At 33.3% G+C, this 24871-nt stretch overlaps 1 protein-coding gene across 1 annotated transcript; it reads left to right on the plus strand.

Moving 5' to 3' along the window:
* Nucleotides 1-2095: 2095 nt before the first annotated feature.
* On the plus strand, nt 2096-23019 carry LOC149793811 (uncharacterized). The gene is made up of 9 exons (XM_089967814.1): nt 2096-2170; nt 7585-7661; nt 8286-8588; nt 10037-10170; nt 16282-16423; nt 17729-17875; nt 18305-18352; nt 20073-20151; nt 21288-23019. Exons 2-8 carry the CDS (start codon nt 7595-7597, stop codon nt 20147-20149), a joined length of 918 nt encoding a protein of 305 aa, XP_089823940.1. The 5' UTR covers nt 2096-2170; nt 7585-7594; the 3' UTR covers nt 20150-20151; nt 21288-23019.
* Nucleotides 23020-24871: the final 1852 nt, after the last annotated feature.

A 24871-nucleotide genomic window follows, 5' to 3' on the forward strand; every position in this document is an offset into this window, starting at 1 on the left:
ATGGTGAATTCAAGGCCTGTAAAACAGCTTCTTTATAGGATGAATCTGTCAAGCAAGACTATCTGAGGAAACCAAAGTTCAGTATTTGTTGGAAAATGACAAATATGAACCAAGTATAAGTGGTAGGAGTTCATATTATATTCTAGTGCCGAATCCAAATAAAAATTGTTTTTTTTATGTGTACTGATTACAGAAGAGTAAACAGAGTCCATAAGACAGATTCATTTATATATAGTTTCGGAAATGAACAAATGATCCGATGGAAACAAGCAAAGAATTAATCAAATGACTTTGAACTCTCAAACAACGGATGCTAATAAGGAATATATATCTTTAATATTTGCGATGAAGGATCAGTATCAGTAGATGAAAACAACGGGTACAATCAGCTGTTCCAGTCGGCTCAAACTTGTTGTATTGCCATCAGTGTACCAAATGAAGTCGGGTTACAAGTTCTCACGAACGAGCAATAAACCTAAGCCAAATACACCCAATTAGATACGCAGTGCCAAGATTTCATTTTATATGGATCCAAAACATAGTGCATTAATACAAATGCCATTAAATAAACTTAATAATTCAGTTAAAGAGGAGCTCTCGGAAGCTTTTGAAAAAGATAAATTAAGTCAAATAAAGTCATATCAGCCTATTTGAAGAAGACAAAAAGACGGAGAAATTAGTTTTCACAAGAGAGTTTAAAATGATACCGTGGAAGATGTTGGAGAGAGATCATGCCAATCAGGTGCTTTTGTTCTAAACGATTTGTTGTTTACATCGTTGGTCCTTATAATGCAAAACTTAAACATTTCAAAGATGCTTATGTTTGTATCATCAAATCCAGACAGAAAAACAGTAGTACTTACAGGGGGTGCAGTACTGGTTTAAACAAAATGATTACTCCTAAATCATGTTAATGGAAATTTCTTAAACTTCAAAATTGAATGTTTGGCACCCTATTTTCGCGCAGTTCGCGTGTACAATGGGCGATCAGTGAATCGTTCCAATCATTTATTTTGGAAGCCATATAGGAATACATTGACATGCCTAGTCAGGGAATGAAAGAGAATTGTTTGAAATTTAGACGAAATTTTTTAACAACTGCCATTGCAAATCACGGAAGACAAGTGACTCGAACAATAAATTTGTACGTTGCGATGCTCAGTTAAGTTATTGGCACCTATATGCATCTAACTCTCACTTAGGATTGTTGATTTTTTCTTGAATGATATACAAGAATGTAAGCATAGAAGGGGTACGAGGAATAGATAAATACTTGCCTATACCTCTAATAGCCTCTTCAATCATTGAAGTGAAACGTAATTGTTAAAACGAAACCATACAGAAACTGCTCAACGTGTATTAGTTAAACACCGATTAAAGTCTGTATACTATTAATTATCTTAACAATCCATAATTAGTCCAAACTGTAAGGGGTATATACATTGCACACTAAACGAGGAATTATAGTGTATACTTTGTCCAAAACTCTCAGTCATATAAGTGATGAATTGGATAACTGCAGTCAGTACTTTGGGAGAAAGGAACGGCATATTTATACTTATTTGTATACTTCGTAACATACGGCTTTGATAGTATCTATATTTATATAAGGAAAATTTCCAATCAGTTACTATAAATAGTTGTACCTGGTTTCCTTTACCCAAACAAGGTTTGTGATTGCAAATAATAATAGGTATATACCCTGATCACTAAAGGTGGAATTATTTATTGACGCCATATATTATATAATTTGTCCCAAAAATGTCGATCAACCAAGGCATGACTTTCATGACGCAATTCATGTTTGAATAACTGCAATCAACACCTTTCGATAAATGAACGTAATCATACTTCTTTGAGCGCGATGTCAGCAAAAACATATTATACTATTTAGTAATACTTTCTTGAACATGACATCAGCAAAAAGCTTTTATAATATTTATTTTTACACGCGGAAAATTACCCAAGCAGTTACTGTATATAGTTTATATTTTTACATAATACTAGTGGTGCGATTTATGCGTGTTAGAAAACGTTTTTTTTTTTTTATATTTCACGTTTAAAACAAATCCCCACAAAATTGTTCCATTATTTTCTCAACCTTTCCTCTTTGATACAGTTGTCATCTCCGATGTTCTTTGTATGGACATGTGTACGCCACGTTAAATTCGTAAGTTTAGTCGTCAAGTTATCCTCATACTTATATATATATATATATATGTGGGTGTGTGGGTGGGTGGGTGGGTGGATGGGTGTGCGTGCGTGCGTGTGTGTGTGTGTGTGTGTGTGTATACATCTGCTATCTTCGTGGCAAAATGATCTTACAGAACACAATCAGTGTTAGTTAATTTGGTAAGGGACCTACGTCATACCGTATGCTTTAACGATTACATAGGCGCTCTATATTCAGATAAGTTGGGGCGATGGAAGGTAGAGACTTTGGATTAAAACTTGGCTGAAATATGTCGTTTAGTGAATTATAAATATGGCTAAATTTCCGTAATTAATACAATTAATTACACAGCTGGCAGGATTTAAATCAATGTCAGCTCTTTCCATTGATAACATCAGAACGTTTAAACTTCTTTCCTACATTTTGAAAATGAGAAAATGAATAATAATATTGTCTTCGTGAGCATTTTGAGAAAGGGATTTAAAATAGTGCGTTATTCGTGTGATATTGCCCTGCTGTTACCGTTCTTTAATTCACCCACAGAGGATCAAATGATCTTCTTTACTTAAAGAATGTACATGTTTAGGAGATGATACGAACAATCATAGTGTGAGCAACATTCCTGCGAAAATATGGCTAACTGAATACCTAAATAATATGACAAAATGATCGTATCCTATGGAAAATCCTCAGTTAGGTGAAACAATTACCAGTGACTTAGCTTGAGCAATAATGACATCATTCGTCTAGAGGATGATGTACACAGACATGATTGGCCTAATCTAGATTTGGTACAAAGGCGAGTTGATGCATAAATACGTACAAAGCTGGAAGTTAATAAATTGAAAGATGTTACGACGTGGAGGGAACAAGTTAACAATAAATTAAAAATATTTACCATAGTAGTAATGAAAGGCTGGGAAAATATCCGAGTTCCAAATACACATTAATGTCAACGGAGGAAATATAAAAAAAGAATTTGAATACATAGGATTTATTCAGAGATTCAGTAATTTATTTACCGCTATAGGAACCTTTCAAACGGTAAGAGAAAGATGAAATGGTTCGCCTAACATTGGACAATGTCTGCGACGTATCGATCAGAGGATAAACACACACATATATGTTGTTGAGAGCAAATAAACAAATCAGATTTATCTAACATTTGTTAACCTCGATACTGAACCTAATCATGGGATAATATTCATTGAATTGTATATCGAAGATAAGGCAAACATTTGATTGGTATACCCGACAATCTGTAAACTGTGCAATATATACGTAACGTAAAACAGAAACAGAAAAATATTGAAATGTTGTTTACTTGAATCATGTGTATAATATAGCTTTTTAGTATATTATAGATCTAAATTCTTTTCAATGCAATATAAAATTGCGTTGCTCGTCAGGGGCATAACTACCATGGTAGCAGTTACAGCCGTGCTGTGGGCCCGGCCGTTTTGGGAGCCCTGCCCAACCAGGAAACAAAAATTAAAGTGACAGTCAGCGGACGGGGGTACAAAACGTTTGCTGTTGGGACAGTGGTGAGATAATTACGCCGCTGATGCTCATAAACGTAACGCAATAACAAAGCAGTGTTGTCCTTATGGAACAGGCTGTGTCGTGTTTCGGGGCGACATTGGTTTGTTCTTTTTGTACAGACATTGCTCTTTTCAGAACAGTATAACTGCATCATCAATTACGATTGTAAAGGCGATAACTAACATTCAATTCAAGTTATTTGTTGCAGATCGACCTGATGAAGAATAGAGTCATTGGAATAATCCCGAAAGTACCACATAAACACTTCAGATTTCACTGAAACAGACAAATGGCTCTTCATTCAAAAGGAATGACTGAACATGTATAGCTGACACAGTACTTAAATAACATGGACAATGCTTTCTAAATATTTTATTTATTTTATATTCGTCTCTGATACTTATAATTTAAAAAATGTAAAACCTCAATATAAACTGCAGTCAAAGGTGAATGACCTGCTGATCAAGTAAGATGCATGCATGCCCTACATTTCGTTGCACTTGTGATCTTCGTTTCTATATATATGTTGCTTACCATATTCTGCGATCGCACTCAGCATAACATCATATCGTACTCCGAGTTCATAGCTAATAAGACGGTGATATGCAGAAAATACATAATTCCAAACAAGCTGCTTATTCGTGTTATTCGTTTCATTTGTTAGTAAGGTTAACGGAGATTCTAGCCAATGCACCTGTAAGTAATCCGGGTCCAAAAGTCTAAGACGCATCATTATATCATATGTAAACGATGACCATTTTAAGTTAAAGGACTACAACATTTTCATAGGATTCACACATTTATAATTTTATGTATATATTGGAATAAATGGGATTGAACAAGGGCCAATGAGTGCAGAAATGCGAAACACGACACCAAGAGCTGGTAATGTGAAAAGTGATAGCACATAAGCTGTACAGTTTGTGGCTTAAGATGAAATTCTTAAAATACCGTTTGATATCCCTATGCTAACAGATCTATATCTACTTAACCCTGGTACCCTAACTCGAAATGTAAACTTTAACATTAAAGAGGATGTACAGTGGTAGAAAGCAGAGATGGCAGAACCTCTGTACTCTATAGAAGAAGGACAACGACCTGAAAAATCTTTTCATCCAGATCGATACAATTACAGGAGATTTGTTTTCATAATACGTTGATGATAAATATAATTTGTTTCGTATTGAAAACAGTTGATACAGCAGCCAATACAGCTCTAACTAACCATGCACATTATTATCTCATGATGTCTTTAAAGGTTGCTTTCACACTGTGCGAAAGGTAGGATAAAGTGATCTGAAGGAATTTACCGGTGGTTAATGAAGGTTTGAGTTTGGTTCGAATTTCCGTAAACTACGAATTAAGCATTATCTAACCTGTATGATAACATAATTTATTTGTATTAAAACTTATGCTAATATTATCAAACAGTGTACTAGTGTATGTAGATGAGAACTAATTACTTAATCGATATGTGGGTGTGTCTTCTACGCATGGATGCCTATGCCAGCAAATTTTGTAGCATCATTGCTGGGTGATGTGCTCATGACTTAATTTTATAGGGATTGGGACGTGTAGGCAAGGCGGCGAGTGCCGTCATCCGCGGACCTGGTTTCAAACTTCAGTATAACACGGATTAAAAATTCTCTAACCTGTATGCTAATTTTATTTATTTGTCGTTTAATGTATATTTAATCTGTATTGTGTGTTTGATTTTTGTTCTTAATTGAGGATAGAGGCCTACCTGATTTCCCTCTTGTTTTTCTTGTTAGTAAGCTATACATATGTTGTTTACTTGGGTTTGAGTTCAATAACAAGCCTTGCTTATGATCGTAGAAGAGTCTAGAAACGTATTCGTTTACAGTTTGGAGTAATTTCAATTGAGATGAATGAGTTCATTTAGAAAAAGTTACTGCGGCATAGGTCAATTTGAGGAGTATATAAATTTTTGATCATGAATTTATTAATTCCTCCTTTTAATGTCAAGTTGGAATCGCTTACTGTTGCGTTCAGATTTATTTGGAACACATTTGCGAATTGATAAATTGATAAATTGATTGTTTTCTTTTTAATGTTTCTAATTTTATTCACATTGATTAAATCAGTATAAGACAGACTTATGATTTAAACATCAAAGATTGTTTTTATAAAGAAAGTAGAGCACTACAAACATGTTAGCTTCTTGTACACACTAAACGCTCAGGCATTCACGTACTGGTGTATGTAAATTAATGTGGAATATAAACTAAGCGACATAACGAACCAACAAGAGGTAGTTAAAACAATTTGATATATTTACAGTTATTATTCTGCTTTAATTAATAGTACTACTGACCATTAAGTCTGTCTGTCTGTCTGTCTCGTAATTGAAGGTATTCATTTGTGTACAATGTATATTATCATCAAAAAACGTTTTTATTAAGTTATTTAAATAATACGACTTTATTAGCAAGGTATCTGACCTCGCTTTTGATTATATGCTGGCGGAGACGGACCAAGCAGTATTCAAAAGGTCACGCACACTCAACTGGCTCTTGAACTTAGAAAGTTATGCATTAGACAGAATATTCAAATATTATCGAAGATCATTCATAACTATAATAGACTTATGACCGATCCGGTGGCCTTGTGGATAGAAAGAACACCTCAGTCTCAGGTTCAAGCCCCGGCTGAGTCATACCAAAGACATATAAGAATGGTACTAACAGCCGCTTCGCTAAGCGCGCAGCATTACGTGGTTAGTGTTAGGAACGGTCGGCCTTGTGTCTGGATAATGTAACTGCGTGGGACTTCATGCTACATGTCTGCGGCATGATGCTCCCAGTGCTAGTCATCACTATAAAATGCCAGAAAGTAGACATCGTTGCGATATGACTGAAATTGTTTTAAAACTACGTTAGAAATCCAGATCACACACACACACACTTAATAAAGCTATAAAATTATTTCATTCCTCAAATTTATTTGTGACGAAGACAGCATTTCTTTGCAGAAGAACTGAATTTATTCGTGTTTTCATTGTTTTGAACAGTAATGTATGCCGTTCCAATAATTTTCATTCAAAACACGTATTTCAAATATAAAATTAAAATCAAAAAATAACAGCTTTTGTAATTTTATGTACTCTTAATCTGGCACCGACCTTCTCTCAAATGTATATATTTAAATTCAGCTTTCAGAGAATCTGCGTTTAATCGACTTATATCCTTTTATTGTCAAAGAATCTGCGTTTAATCGACTTATATCCTTTTATTGTCAAACTTACACGCTTAATGGAGTTATACCCTTTTATTGTCAAACGTACCTGTTTAATAGGGTTCTAACCTTTATTGTCAAACGTACCCGTTTCTTTTCTGTACACTAGCTCTCGTAATGAACTTTTGAAATTAAGTTTGATATAGGGGTGTGTCCAACGAAATGTCCTGAAATTTAATTGCTATAAACTACATCTGTTTCAGTGCTGAACTCACGTATTATAGTTCTTCTTGCAGTTCAAGATATGACTTACACATCAAATTTCATTTGAATGAAGAAACATGAAGATAATATATAATTAACATAATTAGTTTATTTAAGCCTATAACAAATCATGCAGAAGAGAGAAGTGCACCATATCAAGATCGAATTAAAAGAGTCGAAGCTACACCATGTATCACTGCAATGAGTTCGGGAAGCCTCAATTCGTTTAAAAAGGAAAGTTTGGCTAACTGTTTGTGTTCGACCTAATTCAATTTGTCTCACGTAGTCTATTTCCAAATGAAGGCATTTTATTTACCAGATACGTTTGGACATTTACAGAAAAACTTCTGCTCGGAAAGGGATGTCAGTTCACACGTGTTTGCATGTATACATTGTTTTGTTCATTTCAGATAAAACAAGATGACATATTTATCAAGCTGGTTTATCTGTTCAATAGTATTGTTAATATGGGAAGCAACACCAGTCTGTAAGTATTTTCACAGTATTTATTTTTTGACACACTCACACCCCCCAGATATATATAAGTATAATATATATATATATATATATATATATATATATATATATATATATATATATATATATATATATATATATATATATATATATATATATAATATCTATTATTATTCATATATATGATTGTATAGATGCAACGTGGACTTATTGTTCTGTTTAAAATGAAAGCAAAAAAGCATGGGTTTGCTATTTGAGAAAGGAAAACTTAGAGTACTAGATTCTTAACTCCAGTTAATACTTGACATTTCCTTATATGTTACATTTTTACCTTTTGCCGAGTATTTATGGCAGTTGAAAGACCCACACGCACCCATATATATATGAATGATTTGTAAATCTTGAAACACTAAGCTCAAACATGCTGTTTTACATTGAAGATTGCTTACAGATTTAAGGTCATTATCATCTGGTTTACTATCTGAATATAGTTATTGTTAATACTACAACTACTATTACTACTACTACTACTACAACTACTAATTATTATTATTATTATTATTATTATTATTATTATTATTATTGGTCATTTTGGTGATGATGACCGGCCGGTCTGCTTTATCAATCTTTACAGGCACAGAAGACACATCCAAATATGTGTGCGGTGGGGAATCTATTCAGCTATTTGACAATATTGTCATCGATAGTATTAACATGGTTGCGTCCCTGTCTATAAGTGCCTCGCAAACCCGGCTTATTGGCGTGTGGACTTCACAAAACTCTTCCATAGCTGACGGATATTCGAAGAAAGTGTTTCGCGACCAATATGGCGATATTTGGATTCGCAACGTTTCCTCATCAGACGAAGCACACTATACCCTAGTGTACCAAGTAGGAATTCGTATTGTTACATTCGGGGTATACCTAAATGTACTTAGTGAGTATATGAATTGACATTTTTGTTTGTTTTCATATAGTTCTTGTTGATGTAACTAATCAAATTAGAATCGGTTATTAAAAGTTAAGCCAGATGATGCAAATTATTCAAGTCTATTGCTACTTTTAGATAATTAACTTAGCAGAGGAGTGTTCGTTTTTTCTTTCATCCTTCGTGTCTCACATTCAAGTCTCATACTGTATCGAACAGGCTCTGTCCTGAATAATATAGATACAGCCTTTACATTTTCTCAAAGAATCTTCAATTAATGATAGATCTTCGGATACTCTTGACCCTTTATTGTGACCGACTGAGTTTTGCATAAACTTTCATAATGTTTTATCGACGCCGTTTCTCGATTTTAGCAAATGCGTTTGAAGAGATTACTAAGCAATACCGATACACTGCATATCTCTACTACAAGCATATATACGTCTGGGATATAGCACATTGAGGCACACATTGCTTTTCAGTTGCAGACTGTTGCAAGCAAGGCAAAGCTCGTGTCCTTTTGAAGCAATCCATGACATATTATATTTACTCGTGGTTTTTGTCAAACTTAATGTTTCATATTATTCGTACAGTTATGATAGAAATATAATAGCTTAAATGTTTTTAATTTTATGCTTATTGACAGTGTGCTTATGATAATTGTTTTTATGAATTATTTAGAAAGAATACACCCCTAATACAGAAGGAATATTGTTTAGAAAAATGTAGAGGTTGATTTCAGTGTTTTTTTCTTTAGCATAATTTGTATACGCAACTTACTTACATACCAGCAGGCAAACACAGTAATGAACCAGAATGGCCTGTCAGTATGACCTCCTAGCAGAATATTCATAATAGACCTATTCCGCTCCTAAAATTGATTTGCAATGCATGCATTGCGAGTACACGTAACAGCAGTATTAGCTTTCTAGAAATATACAGTGCATAAACGCCCCATTACTTGTTTATCGGCCAGATCAAACATCAATAACTATCCCAATGAAAGGTTTTTAGTCAATCTACACGGGAAATTAATAAATTAAGAGGTACATTTCTAATGAATCTTCATTCGCTACATTCTTTCAAAAGTCTACATATATTTTACGTTTAATAAAATTTAAATATCATAACCTTTCTTATATGTGCTTGAATGTTACTAATGAAATAATCTGTATGCGGTACCATCATGCTGTAGCCAGTTTATGTTTCATATGAAATAAATCGCAAGAATACATCCCCAGATTAAGAAAATATAATGATATCGAGTAAAAGGAGGAGAGGATTTCTAGTCCAAATTTATAGTTGCTAGTAGCTATACTAGGCACTATTCTGAACGTCAGCTTATACATATTAGAAATGTGTCAAAAGCATATTAATATATGAATATGTTGTATTGTATTGAATAAAGCAATAGCAAAATTATTTTGACGAATATAACTACTTTTTATTTATCTCAGATGCACCGACTATGACTTGCAAACCGAAAATAAAACGTGTCGATGACATATTGTCTGCTTCTCTGGAAGCTTCCAACTGTGGGAAACTGATTGAATCCGCATACTGGCTGGAATATCCTGGTATTCACTACGAAGTAAGTATATTACGTTTCCATTCACCAGATTCCGTTTGGTAAACACTCAAGTGTACTTTTTTACATTACTTTATGACTCTCTGAAATATTCAAGTACGTTAATAATATACATTCACCGGGTGGTCGTCACGGCATGGTTACCTGCTAATAATTTGTTTTTGTTTTCTTATTATTTTTACTTTGGGAGGCCTCTAGTTTCGAACTCGCGAACTCTTGTTTCGCATAAAAAGAAAGTTTTAACATAAAAGTTTGAAAAAATAAAAGATGGGATGTGAGAGTTTAAAAGAAAGTTTCAACATAAAAACGTAAAACATATTTGCGATGCCGCGATTTTCAAACTCACGACTTCTCCTTTGGACGTCGAGTGTCATAAAAGAACGTTTCAACATAAAAGTTTAAACATTTTCAGCATGAAACTAATAAAGTAAGAAAAAATGGGATCCAGCGAGTTTCGAAATCGCGACCTGTTCTTTGGTATCCTTGGGTCATAAAAAAATGTTTCAATATGTTGAAGTAAACAAAAACAGGATGAGATTCTAAAAGAAAGCTTGAGCATAAAAATACAAAGGTTATTAAAACAATTTGGATGTCTCACTTTCGAACTGGCTACCTCTTTTTTGGCAAGCGTCACACACATAAAGAAAGACAATTGTTTGTCTTTATATATAAGATGTCAATAGATATTGGCAATGTAGGTCATACTGAACAATGATGTCGAGCGCCATATTGCTAATAAATTTAACTGAGGAAGAGGAAATATAAAAAGTCCAACACACACACACACACACACACACACACACTAATACGAATTATGTATGAAGCTGAAATGGAACTAACGTTACATAATTACATGCCTCAGTCATTTTTATAGGTGAAGAATAAATAATATAATTACATGCAAATTTGATCTCTTCTGTGGAACGCTGAAAAGACGTAGTGTACGAGTTGATATACATTGACAGAGTTCTTCTATACATTATCAGATATTAGAAGATTTCTTCACATGGATATTTCTGACCAACACTTTCTGGTATGAATCTGTTTCTAAGATCTGCATAAAAAGAGCATTGTAAAACAAAGTGATGTTCATTTTCTGTTTGGTTAATATCACATGACATACATATACTTTGATTCTGGGTGATGTCATTGTGCCGTCCTTACTCTATAGACAAATTATATGACGGAGTCTGCTTAATGCGTTTTGTAGATGTACAGGTAATGTAATGGTGATATAAAACTGAACGGAAATAGCATCATCCTTTCCATTATGTGCTTTATGTACGGCTGAATTCCAATCTTGAATTCATTTCTTGTACAACTAATGTAATATTGTACAAAACTACATCTCAACTCCTAGATCCTATGGGTACCCACTATAGCCAAATCCATATATCAATGTATGTTGTTATCTTTTGGAACTTATGTAACTTTTCGTGACTCGTCCATGTCTGATTGGTATATTGTTATCTTTCGGAACTCATGTAACTATTCCTGACACGTCCATGTCTGATTGGTATGTTGTTATGTTTTGGAACTCATGTAACTTTCCCTGACTCGTCCATGTCGAATTGGTATGTTATCTTTCGGAATTCATGTCACTCTTCCTGATTCGTCCATTTCATTCAACATAATATAGCATTGTCATAGATATCGATTATCGCCCATTCTAATCAACCTATCAGGACGGAATTGTTTCGTAAAGGTAATAAGACTGATTTTTTTTCTACATTGTATTGAAATTAATTTTTGATTAAATTATATTGAAAGTAATTTTCTATTAAAATATATTAAGATTAAATCCATTTATCTTGGTATTAAAATTATATAGTATTTAATAAAGATTGCACCCTTATGAGCGAAAAAGGCAAAACTCTCTTGTACATACATTTCCCTTGTATCATAATTCAACAAAAACCCACATTCAGTAAGTTGTGAGATAGTCGTACTAGACAAATTACAAGATTTCTTCTAGAAGGTAAATGAGCTGATCTGGCAAAATTGTCTACATAATGACGTCCATAGATCCAGATAATAGTCTGCAAGGAACAATGGAGCCTCACTTTGAGATTCTGGCTGACACAAGAACTAGACGTATGTCCATATTTGGACATGTCCAAATTCCCCAAGATGTAGCCATATCTACACCGTTTCGAGTGACACCATCTTTCAAGAGAGTCCGGAACACTATCTTCTCTCTCTCCCTCTCTCTCTCTCTCTTTCTCTCTCTCTCTCTCTCTCTCTCTCACACACACACACACACACACACACACACACACACACACACACACATCATGGGCAAAGATATTTGTCAACTGATGAATGATCCCTTTCGCTAAAGCGGGCGAAAACATTTTCATACCAAGTTGTGGACGAATATCATGAATAAAGGTGTCAATCGGCATACTTATGATCCACGAGAGAGGCTCACATCGAAGCTCTTGCGACCATCAGACTTCGCGCCACCCAGCTATACTACAGCAACTGCAGAACGACTGGACAACTCTTCTGTGATTTTCGTGCTTTTCGCCTACAAAAAAGGTCTTTCTGAAACATTAGCACAAGAAAAATCACAAGGATAACGAACACAATTAGACTTTAGAAGATTTCCAGTAAAAAATGTATATATCGCCGGTGAGAATTTTTCTTGCAGCAAAACCTGAAATTCCCGACATGTCGAATGCATACTATACCTAATCCAGCCCGGAATTCGAGCTATCTATAACTCAGGCTGAAATACATATATCCATGCCATATACAGAGATTTCCAGGGGTCCAACAGCGACATTTCGACCATGCCACGAGTCAAAGACAGTGGCATTGACAGTTTTCTTTCCAGTGGTAGTGACTTGTACTTTTACAATTTGAACTCTTTATATATTACAGACATTACCTGTATAGTTTACTATTCATTTAATATACAGTTCGTTTCATAAGGATAATATTTCTGGACTGTGGTAATTCTCACACAGGTATGTTTTTGCTATGCGATATTTTTGTCTTGAATTACAAAAATCGCAAAATGTAGTGCTTTTATTTCAAAATATTTCAAAATATCTTATATACTTTATGCTGTATTTAATGTATTATTTAGTAAAAATAACCTTTTTATATACCTACTTCAGTAACATTCATCGCGTTTGCTAAGGTTTCTACCACAGAGAGTGTAAATGAATCTACTCACTTTAACTTGCATTCCAGACTTGGCTTTTACATCAGACCTGTTCGTACTGAAATTTGAAACCACCGTATACATGATTCGCTACCCACACACATAACAATGTACTACCGTATTTGTCTATCTTAGGGAGAATTGTTTTTTCCGCCTAGCCGTCTCAGACATAATGATGCGGACGTTGTTTATTGTATCAGCCCAGTTGGGTTCGATAATGTTATTGAGGTTTCTATCTCTCAAGTTTTCATACGAATCGTATAAATGTGTACCTGTGGGTATTATGACTCGTCGATAACGCCATAGAAACGGCTCTAATGTCTTCAAACCAGTCAGAAAAGGTGCCTTCTTCTCTGTTTAGGCAACATCCATTGATGTTGTCGTGTTGTTCATTATATATGTTTGTTGAAATGATAAAATAGTCAAAGTGTCCGAGCGATAGCTCGTGACCGAGTTTCCCGTAATGGGTGGCTCTCATAAGACTTGAACAGCTATTGGACTACATACGGACAACTTCTGAGTCAAATTTGTTTGCAATGATAACGGCGATACATTATCTTTCCTTCGTCACATGCAACGTCGGTAACACGCGTTCATTTCATAACTGTATTAGACCACACCAAACCAGTTTACGATTATAATGATATTTTCACTTAATGCTCTTATGTTAGTTTAGAGACGATTTCTATTTCATACACGCAAAGGTCAAGGTTTGGTTGCAAGTGAACAGACATCATAGTTATTAAGGTAGAACTAACACAACAGTAAAATTTTCACTTTCGAAACTCTTGATTAATACCAAATTTTGACGCCATTCTCTTCGCAAATATTTATACTTCAACGTGACTGATGTTGTCGTGGGGTTTAACGCCATTTTTCAGCACACGATAGGCTATACATGGCGGCCAGTATTAATGGTGGAGGAAGAACCCGGAAAACTCCGGAAAGAACCACCGACCCACGAGAAGCTACTGGCAAGCTTTCTCACATGCCCACATTGGCTGAATCTTAGACTCGAACCGCCGCAGACAGAGGTGAGATGGCAGTGATCCGTAACGAAGAACGCTTTAGCAACGTGACTGATATTTCTTTGTTGGTATTATGTATGCAATAGGAAGATAGACTCAATATCGGCTCACTGGTACTATCCATAAGAACGGGAATCATTTTCACCACTCTTGGTTGAAGCAAAATAATAACCGTATCCACCCATAAATATGTAATGCTGATGCTATACAAATAAATTTAAAACAAAAGAACAAGAAAAGAGTAAAACTAACATATAAAAAAAGAAAAATAAAGATAACAAAAAACTGCAAGCTAATACTGGTGTTATAATTATCTACAAGCGTAGTCGTAGAAGTGGATTGCGTAGAATTTTATTGAAATATTTTAAAACCTTTCAGTCATTTCTTTCTTTCAATTATTTATTTAATGTCGTGCCATGCATTTTTCATTGTACTTTTGAATTGTATTCGATATTTTGAAATGTTTTTTTCCATGTATTTTTAGGGAAATTTATTAAATATTCTATAAAGTACACATCATTTTATTTCTTGTATTTTGCTGAGTATTTTGAAGTGGTTTTTTTTCACACTGTATTTCTTTATTTTACTGAATATTTTTCAATGTTTCTTTTCTCATTGTATTTTCTTGTATTTTACTGAGTATTTTGCAGTGGTTGTTTTCCTCGTATATTTTGTATCTTACTCAATAGTTTGCACTGTTTTTCTTATGTATTTCTGAACTTTACAAAATGTCTCGCAATGTTTTCATCATTGTGTTTTTATCTCTCACCTTTATCTTCTTTTTATGAACGTAATTATGTTTCTCTCTCAAGCCTCGATGACTCGGCTCAAATGACCCGGAGGGTATTATTAGAACAGAATTTTTTAGTAAACATAACAAGATTGAAATTGTCTCTAATCTGTATTAAAAGTAATTTTTGCTTAAATTATATTGAAAATAATTTTGTATTAAAATATTTTGAGATTAAATCTATTTTTTGGGGTATTACAATTATATACTATTTAATAAAGATTGCTTCCTTATGAGCAAAAAAGGCAAATCCCTCCTGTACATACATTTTCCTTGTATCATAAGACAGCAAAAAACCAACAGTCAGTAAGTTGTGAGATAGACGAACTAGACAAACTCAAAGATTCTTTCTAGAAGGGTAAATGAGCTGATCTGGCAAAATGATCTACCTAATGACGTACATAGACCCATACGATAGTCTGTAAGGAACGATGGAGCCTCACTTTGAGATTCTGGCGGACACTTAGACGAATGTCCATATTTGGACGTGTCGTAATAAACTGGTATAAGAAGCGTCAATCCGCGGACACGCCAGTTCATTCGCCAGAATCTTAAAGAGGCTTGTGTCGTTACAGTCGTACCCGAAGTACCTTGCCATATTCCCCAAGATGTATCAGTATTTACTCCGTTATGAGTGGCACCCTTTCATAACAAGCTGGTGTAAATCCTTTTTCATAACAAAGCTATTCCAATGCTTAACACATTTATAATTATCATTAAAGCATAAAGGTAATCGTCAACATTCTCATCGTGGTAAAGGGGAGTGTGGATGTTTCGGAAGGCCTAGAAATCTAGAACAGAATCAATTATGTCCATTTGTAGTAGTATCTAAACATTCAAACCCCAAATTTCAACGGTGTCGGTTATTACAGGAATGATCATATTATCAAATAGTTTGAAAGCGATTCTCGCGGAAAATATGCCTCACTTTATTTTTGGATAATACTCACTGTACTGCATGTAGAGTCCATCCTTCACTTTCGACCAAATACATTTAGGAGTGAAAAATACTGTTTTGGATTTGTTTACCCTTATAATACCACTTTTGGTTACTCATACATCTACCATTCTGAATCAGTGCTGTTGCAAATAGTTAAAATAATACAATTATATTTTTCTTACAGGGTAAAGACATGGTCAAATTATCTCAGAAAAATAAAGCTGGCACGTATTATGCCTGTATTGAGGGTCCTGCCTTAAGATGTGCAAAAACTTCAAAGTTTTCAGATTACTGTTCAGCTTTTACAATAGAGGACACCCATGCCAGTAAGCCATTTTATCTATCATATTTATGTTGGCTTTCTTGCGTTATAATGTATATTACATATGTATAAACGGAATTTAAATTCTGGCCGATTTACAGAAGTCTGAAGCTTGCATGGCCTTATAACTATATTATTATATGGAAGGAAACAGGTTCTGTTGTATATCAGACTGTTCACGCCTGTAAAGGTAAATACTTCTCAAGATATTATTAATCATATTAAACAGTGTTAATCTGATATTAAGGCATTCAGAAAAAAATGGATTGACATCCTCTGAAACGACTTGATTAATTCTAATCACATATTATGGATAATATTATTATTTCAAACATTATAAAACTTATAAACGATTGTTCCAGCTGGTAATTGAAAGAGCGCATGCAGTCGTGATTTGAATTTTTGAAGCAGACTGATATAAAATAGATTTCGTTTCATAAATGAACGTGCCTTATAAAACATTTCATTTAAATACCAGACTATATCAGATATAAATAACTAAATGACAAAATAAAAACAGCGATAATAACTACAGGAATCACTGTGTATAAACGGAACTTACGTTATCAATATAATATTAAGAATATCATGACTTCAGTATGATTTTAGGACTTCGTCTGCCATATACATATCCATAAGAAAAGAAACAAGAAACGAAATCACAAGAGAGAGAGAGAGAGAGAGAGAGAGAGAGAGAGAGAGAACTATTCTACTAAACATCGGTTATGGTCTATAAAGGATTTTCAAACGCTAATAGGTTCAAGGAAACCAAAGTAAATTAAGCCAATCTCTATTTTCTTTAATTTTAAAAAAGCTTTTTGGCAAATCAAGGTAGCATTCCGCCATCAGCAAGCGTCTAGACTTTCGGTAAAGTTATACATCTGATGAATGTCGGATACGTCTAATTGATAGCACTTGGGTTCACACTGGTGATACAGAGACGGTAATAAGGATTGATCTATTTAAATACTTGATATTTGAATACTTTAAGAAAATAAAAAAGTGCAGGTATATTAAAACAAAGATTATACACTTGGCAACTTTATATGCGCAATGATCTTTTCTTCGTTTTATAAGTTTGGAAAGCAAACGAATATATAAAATCAAGTATTTTTTTTTTTAAAGTTTCGACTTGTAAAGATTGTAATGTTGGAACACAAATCTGGAACAAGCTGAATGGTAAAAAAAAACGTGGCCCTAAGATAAATCAGGGGGAATTTCGCGTTTATTCAACACCAAACAATTAGTTAATCACTCGATTAATAAATTCCTCAGTTACCACTTATCATGGAGTATCATTTACTTTCAGTTAGCAGAGAATCTCGTACAGAATGCAGTATTTCAACATATTCTTTGGTGATGCCGGCTATTACTTTGGCAGTGTTGTTATTTGTCGTACTGTTATTATTTATGCACAGACGGACTGGTAATATCACTCTTTGCCGGAGACCAAAAAGTGAGTTTATTTTAAGTTTAAGCTAATGATATTAATGTATTGTTTTCTTCATGGTATTAAAAAAATAACCGGACGAAGAAAAATGTTGTTTTAATAAGCGAACTATTTAATAAAGCTAAGAAAACAAATACATATATATTTCAAGACTACAATGTACTACATAAATATATTAAATATATAATATAATAAAAGAAAGTAGAATTTTTATATGGTTTAAATAATCCAAGTGACATTTTCGTGTAATAATCTAAAGCAGATGAAATATATGAAACCTTGTATCGTTTTATCTCCATTTATTGTCTTTTTTTATCATACTTTGCCTCTTGTAGCGAAGTATAATTATAAATTACATATTATTGTATTGTGCAATAAGAGTACAATGTTCATATGTTTATTACCTTCATGTAATTAAGTTTTTCCTTCCGGCAGAGTCTAAAGATGTGAAAAAGGGTGACTGTAATTCAACCTTATTATCAGGTAAATGTTATTTTGGATGCCCTATAGACTCCGTGTCTCTGTAGCGGTGAAATATAATTCCGCACAATTTGGATCATAACCAGAATTAAGAGTGTATTTGACTGATGCACCAGTATTTGCTACATAGATGGTATCGATGAAATGCTTAGGTCAAGCGATGAAAAATTTACCTCGTGTCAATTAGCTGGTCAAGTGTCAACTCATATTGCTATATCCAAGTTTCAAGCAATTGCGTTGGTTTCGAAAATACAACAGTTATTTTGATTTAAGAATAACTATCTCCATAATTATTGATTGGCCGTTAACTGTCGATTACATTTAATCACGTGCATATAACACATATTATACAAAGGTGGATGATGACCATAACCAATATGAAGGAAAAAAGCTTTCATGTTACAATAGACTACACATTGCTAGCAGTTTCCTTACATTGTAATGGAGTTGAATTTTCCGAACTTAATATAATTAAATTTGAGGGTTGATAATTGTTAAAAAGTTTGTCATATTTTGAAAGCAGAGGCATCTTGCTTAAAAATCTGTATTATAGAATGATATATGTACATAAACTTAATATCCACCTTTGTCATTAGCAATTTGTATTCATTTTTACTATGTATTTTATATTGAATTAATTATTTTATTTAGAAATTCTTAGACGCATGCAGAGTATTTAAAATTTTGTAAAACGTTTTTGTATGGCTTTTACTAGCGTAGTCTCTCTCTCTCATATACCTGTATATTCTAATGAGAGAGAGAGAGAGAGAGAGAGAGAGAGAGAGAGAGAGAGAAGTAAACAACGTAGCGATGTTTTGCTGTTTTACAACTGCGATGAAAGATAATGATGCTCAATTAAGACTACACTCAGATACAACATATATATTTCATGTTTCAGTACAAATTCGTTAAATACATGAGTTGGGATGACATCATACATATATTAAATTCACAGAACAAGCCTAGAAAATGTTTATCCCATTTTGTTGTCAAACAATCCAATGCGTGGAAATTATTAATTTGTACAAGACAATGAATGACGAAAGTAAAAGCCATTCATCTGTAGTTTAACATTTCTTCTATATAACGTGGAAATAACGTCGATATTATTATCGATTGACCGTTAAATTTCGGATGAAATAATTCACGAAGATAGATGCATATCACTGAATGGAAAAACAACGTAACTGCAACTATGAAAGGATCACAGGATCGGAAATGGACTTTAAATATGTCTGTTAAATCAACTGTTTTCAACGTTTGCTTTTGCCAGAACACACACATCAGCATAGATAATTTGATTATCTGAAAACCTTAGTTTGAAACCTAACTGATCGTACTAAATACAGATTTTATTTTTGTGAAAACGTCATTCTTCCATACGAAATTCAGAGGATTATGAAAGTATCAAACTGAAACTTTAAATTCATGTATTTAAATATTATAATATAAAATGCGTATGAGAATGATGACACAGCGAAGAAAATCAGTGAAAAATCCATATTTACCCTTATTTTAGCATTGATCCTTAATCCTTGTACAATATTTTGTGTAGTGTTTTTGTCGGTAAATTGAAGCTGATTTAACTTATTTTGTATCCAAATAGACTGCATGGTCAGGAAATAAGTATTTTCTTGTTTTGCAGAGTAGGGAGGACTATGCTTAAAAGACATAATTAATGACGTTAAATGTTGTAAAATATTACATCTTTTCCTTCCAACAGATGAAACAGTGAATCACAATGGCATTGCTACTCATAATATACGGGACTCGTATTCGAGAATCGTTATTGAAAATTAATGGTAAATACTAATTTTACTTTCGGTATCGTTACAGTTATTATATCATTTTCTTACTCATCATATCTTTATACTGATGAGTTGAAATACTATTTTTTAAAATATATTTTAATGTTCCTTCATATATGTTACTAAATTATTATAATGCCATTGCATATTATTTGGTCCGTTTATCTCTATTTTTTATAATTGTAAATCTTACAATCATTATATACATCTTTTTTCATCGAAGTGTCAAAGGATTTAATGCTCGGATACATCAGGAAATATCTTTTGTTTGGATTGAATAAGTTCCAAGTCTCAAAATACCAGTTTCAATGTAATTATGTATTGGGATTATACATTATGTTTAGTGACTTAAAGTAACATCTTTGCCCTGAAAGGAAAATACGATAATAAGACAAACAGAGTCAATCATTTACTTGTATATAACAAATTGTCAGCAAATTGGATGTTACGGCATATTTGATTAGTTGGTGTTTTATTATCCAACTTAACACATTGCTATGCTAAGTACGTCGTCAATTATATGGATAGGGAGAGCATCTGTCAGGTCGTTTACATACTTTGCATTTTGTCTGTTTCTGATTCATTTTATGTATTAAAAATGTTTAGAAAGGAATGTGACTCGTAAAATTTTAATTTAAAATGAGCACTATCCTAAAGAAAATCGGCCTTACGCCAATGGAACAAGATTAGGTCTATCATAAACATGTTCTCAAAAGTTGGCATTCTATCTTTCGTTGTTTTGAGCCATATCGATTTTGAAATTGTATATCTTGCACAATTTTCGTTAAATAAATGTGCATGATATGTTACTATTTGACAGAATAATTTTGCTTGATTCATGTTTTAAATAATCCAGTATCATAAGGAATCTCGATGAGGTCAATACTGCACGAAAATCCCGCATTGCAGATTTAATATCTAAAGTGTTTGACTTGTTCAATTCGCTTGTGATAAATGTAAACGGCTTGTATATTCCTGACCTAAAGGATTGTAATTATTATAAATGATCTGAATCATATGTTTTTTTTACAGACAGATGAGTGTCATTATTCTTCCTAAATGGCCTGAACCAGCCATACCTAGAGGCGTGAAGCTGGCCTAATAAATCTCGTCATAATTTTCTTTTTCAGATATGAATCATAGGTGTTTTTCGGTGTGAGCTGCCAGATGTTTATTTGAAGCATATCATCTACCCGAAGGAAGGTTAAATATGTGCTCGAAATATAACGTTTCAATGAATACGGGGCAACTTGTCAAGCACGTTAATTGTATACCATTCATAATCGTTTAACTGAAGTTGCGTTCAAAAGTTACGTAAAACCCTGTCATTTGTTGAACATCCATGCAAGTTTTCTAACACTTTTAAGCTATAAAAAATAAGGGTCTTTTAGTCTCCTGCTCTAGTGCAATTAAAGTGACCATCATGTCTAAAACATGACTGTATTGTCTGCTTGATTTTAAATACAAGTATTGTTATACGAATATCAAGTAATTATATATTTCTACGAAATCACAAAAATTATGTTTTTAAAGATTAAGAATGATTTATTATTATCTTTTTTTGGGGGGGAGGGGTACGTAAGACTAAAATTGCTAAGGTAATAAAAGTTTACAAAGGTATCAGCATCTATATTTTATGTATTCTTTAGAGTATCAGCCAATTAACATCTTGTCGGTAAATAACGCTTTTGTAGTATCAAGTATAAGGGGTTTATTTTCCTCCAGCAAATTACATTGTATATAAATTCGTATTGGATTACCTTACCACAGAATAATAATAAAAAATACTAAGATAAACAGACTTAGAAATGAATTACAACATCCCTTAAGGGAGCAAAAATTCACGAGCAAAGAAAAGAAATTGCTACATTATTGATTCCATGCAAGTGCCTGTCCCATATCAATAATAACAACCGTTTTCTCCTAAAATTAGTAATGCAATTCAATTCTAACAGCTATTCATAAAAATCGAACAACGTATTCCATGATGTATTCCATTTTAGTATTCCTCATAATTATTTCCATTAGGTTCGGTGGTGTTGTGATTCATTTCTTTATCATTTCATTCTCTGTATCTGTTTAGATTTGTTTAAAATTAGTCTCACCCCAGTTTTCTACTTATGGATCTTCTAATTTGTTGCCAATAAGCGTTGAACCCATCCTAGAACACACCAGAAATAAGCCACATAAATGCTGTATGGGTTATCACGGGTTTAATGAAACTATCATTTGTATTATACATATTTTTCGTTATACTGCATTTACATGCATCATATGTTTTGTGTGTGCATGTATGTTGTTTCAACCTTTTACATTCTAGTGATATTTTCATTTCGTTAATGTGAAATTGCTGTGCACAGGTGAACAGTACAAGGTGTAAAAATGTACACATGTGATATAAAGATTTTTTAAAAATAAAATATATATAAATATGTTTGCTCATGTTTTTGGGTGGCTTTACACCGATTCATTTTTGTTATATTTTAAAGAAGAGAATTTTTCGTGCAAATTTAATTTATTCCAAACTAAAAGACAATAGCATTGCTTTTGTGCAAGAACATTACGAAAATGCAATTAAAAGGATATGTCAGTAATATGTAATGCAAAACGTGGATATGTTTCCTTACTGACCAACTATATATATATATATATATATATATATATATATATATATATATATATATATATATATATATATGTGTGTGTGTGTGTGTGTGTGTGTGTGTGTGTTTTGCCAATATCGCGGCATTGAGTATTGACTTTGCAAGTGCATATTGAGTTTATCTGTGATCAGTATCAGTATATATTTGTTTTTTTAAATAAATTTATCATGTCAGACGAATAAAGATATATGCAATTAAATTTAGACATGTTATTCTTATTAACCATTCCACTTCCAGTAGCCACCAAATATATATCGCTCCAAGTTTCTTACCTCCTTTCTTGCTATATCTGAACAAATCATGAACACAAAATGTTATGATCGTGCAAATGTTAAATTGCGTAGTATTATATCATGGACGCTTTAAGAAAAGATGTCATGACGTCATCGCGTTACATCCGGGTATCCCACAGAAGTACATGTCAACAATCAATATAGCCGACAGTACAATTAACCAACCACGACGTTGCGAAACTATCAAAGAACGAGTCGACAAAGTAATCAGCACATAATATTTAGAGTCTGATTTTGCTGTCTTCATCAGTATTATCATCCATGACCATTATAATGATGTTACTGAACAAAAAGATCAGTACTGTCGGGGGTTTCATGTTTAGTTTTGGTATGGTTTTATAGGGGTGGGAGAGTGGTAGACACGTGACTCTAAAATGGCTTGAGAACAAATATTTTGCTCTATTTTGTGAAAAATCGACATCGGTCATTCTATTTTAATTTTTTTACCTTGAGATAAAGAAAAAATACAATATCTTCGTCTAATCATAATATAGTCGGTCCCTAACTCTATGTACTTAGTCAAAACTGACTGTAAAACATATTCCTTTATGGAAGTTAATACTATATTGAAATTAAACAGAAACAAGATAAATATAAAGGTATTCTTTTCAACCTACCAATTAGGCTAGTGATTTAGGAAATCTTATTTTACGATTTGTCACTTTCGTTTGTAAGTTATCCCTCGATTTGAAACTTGTTGGCTGGGTTCATAGGTTAAAGGTTAAGGCAGGAATTTGAGGAGATTGATTTTCATTCCTAAAATAAGGCTGGCATCACACAATAATTCTAAGAGATGAACTGGAATGTGGCCTTGACGATTTCATTGCCAGTTTCCGAAGAATCGTCAGTAAATCTATTTGATCACAATTTTTATAATGTTTTCTGTTAATGACAACATCGTGCACATCGTCCATTGTCTTGACATCTGCAGGGGATGATAAGATTTTCCTCTTCCGCGCATTTGTTTACTAGTCATCAGAGATATTATTGATATTAAAAACGGAACGCCTCCGATCTTCTGTATTTTTTATCATGGACATGCTTCTATTGCACAAGTTTGTTGAACCATTGAGTGTATTGTAATGGATAAGTACGTCGTCTCTAGCGAGACTGACCGGACTGTAGCTCTGGTTGGAACCCGGATGTAAAATTGTAACGACATAGCAATGTTTTCCTAAAGCGCCCATTGACTGTATTCATTAGTTCGTGTTATACAGACTTTATTTCTAATTACATGATCATATTATATTCGTTATTTTTATATTTAAAAAAAAAAATAAATGCGTAGGTACATCCATTCTTAGTTTACGTTTCCATTCTTTTTTATCACTATATGGAATACCTGGAAGCGTCACTTTATAGTAGTGTTGCTTGACTAACTCCTATGCTGTTTTTTTTTATTTTCTATTTTTCGGTTGGATGGTTGGAAGCGTTTAATGTTCATTTTTCCCCTTACACCTCCCAACAGTGTAAACCAACAAATTCTTATAAAATATGTTTTCGGTTTCATATGCTATAACTAAATCAATTGGTGAAAACAGTTTTGCATACTTTGTAAAAATCATACTAATATACAGTGCACTTTTCCTGGACCGAGCAGAGAATAGTTCTTTCTTAAACTGTTTTAAGGCTGTTATACCTCGCAGATTTCTTTTACTGAAATTTATTTTCATCTTCTGAACATCTCATACAAAACACCATTATGTGTTGCATGACGTCTTGCGCTATGACAGACGTATTAGGCGTCATTATCGATCT

Source organism: Sinohyriopsis cumingii, chromosome 8 (assembly GCF_028554795.1).
Source record: "Sinohyriopsis cumingii isolate HCF-2022 chromosome 8, ASM2855479v2, whole genome shotgun sequence".
Classification (NCBI taxonomy): domain Eukaryota; kingdom Metazoa; phylum Mollusca; class Bivalvia; order Unionida; family Unionidae; genus Sinohyriopsis; species Sinohyriopsis cumingii.

Coding starts and splice junctions, on each gene's coding strand:
- LOC149793811 (XM_089967814.1), top strand. CDS start 7,595: ATGACATATTTATCAAGCTGGTTTATCTGTTCAATAGTATTGTTAATA. Junction 10,171..16,281: donor ATCCTGGTATTCACTACGAA/GTAAGTATATTA, acceptor TTTTTCTTACAG/GGTAAAGACATGGTCAAATT. Junction 17,876..18,304: donor TCTTTGCCGGAGACCAAAAA/GTGAGTTTATTT, acceptor TCCTTCCGGCAG/AGTCTAAAGATGTGAAAAAG.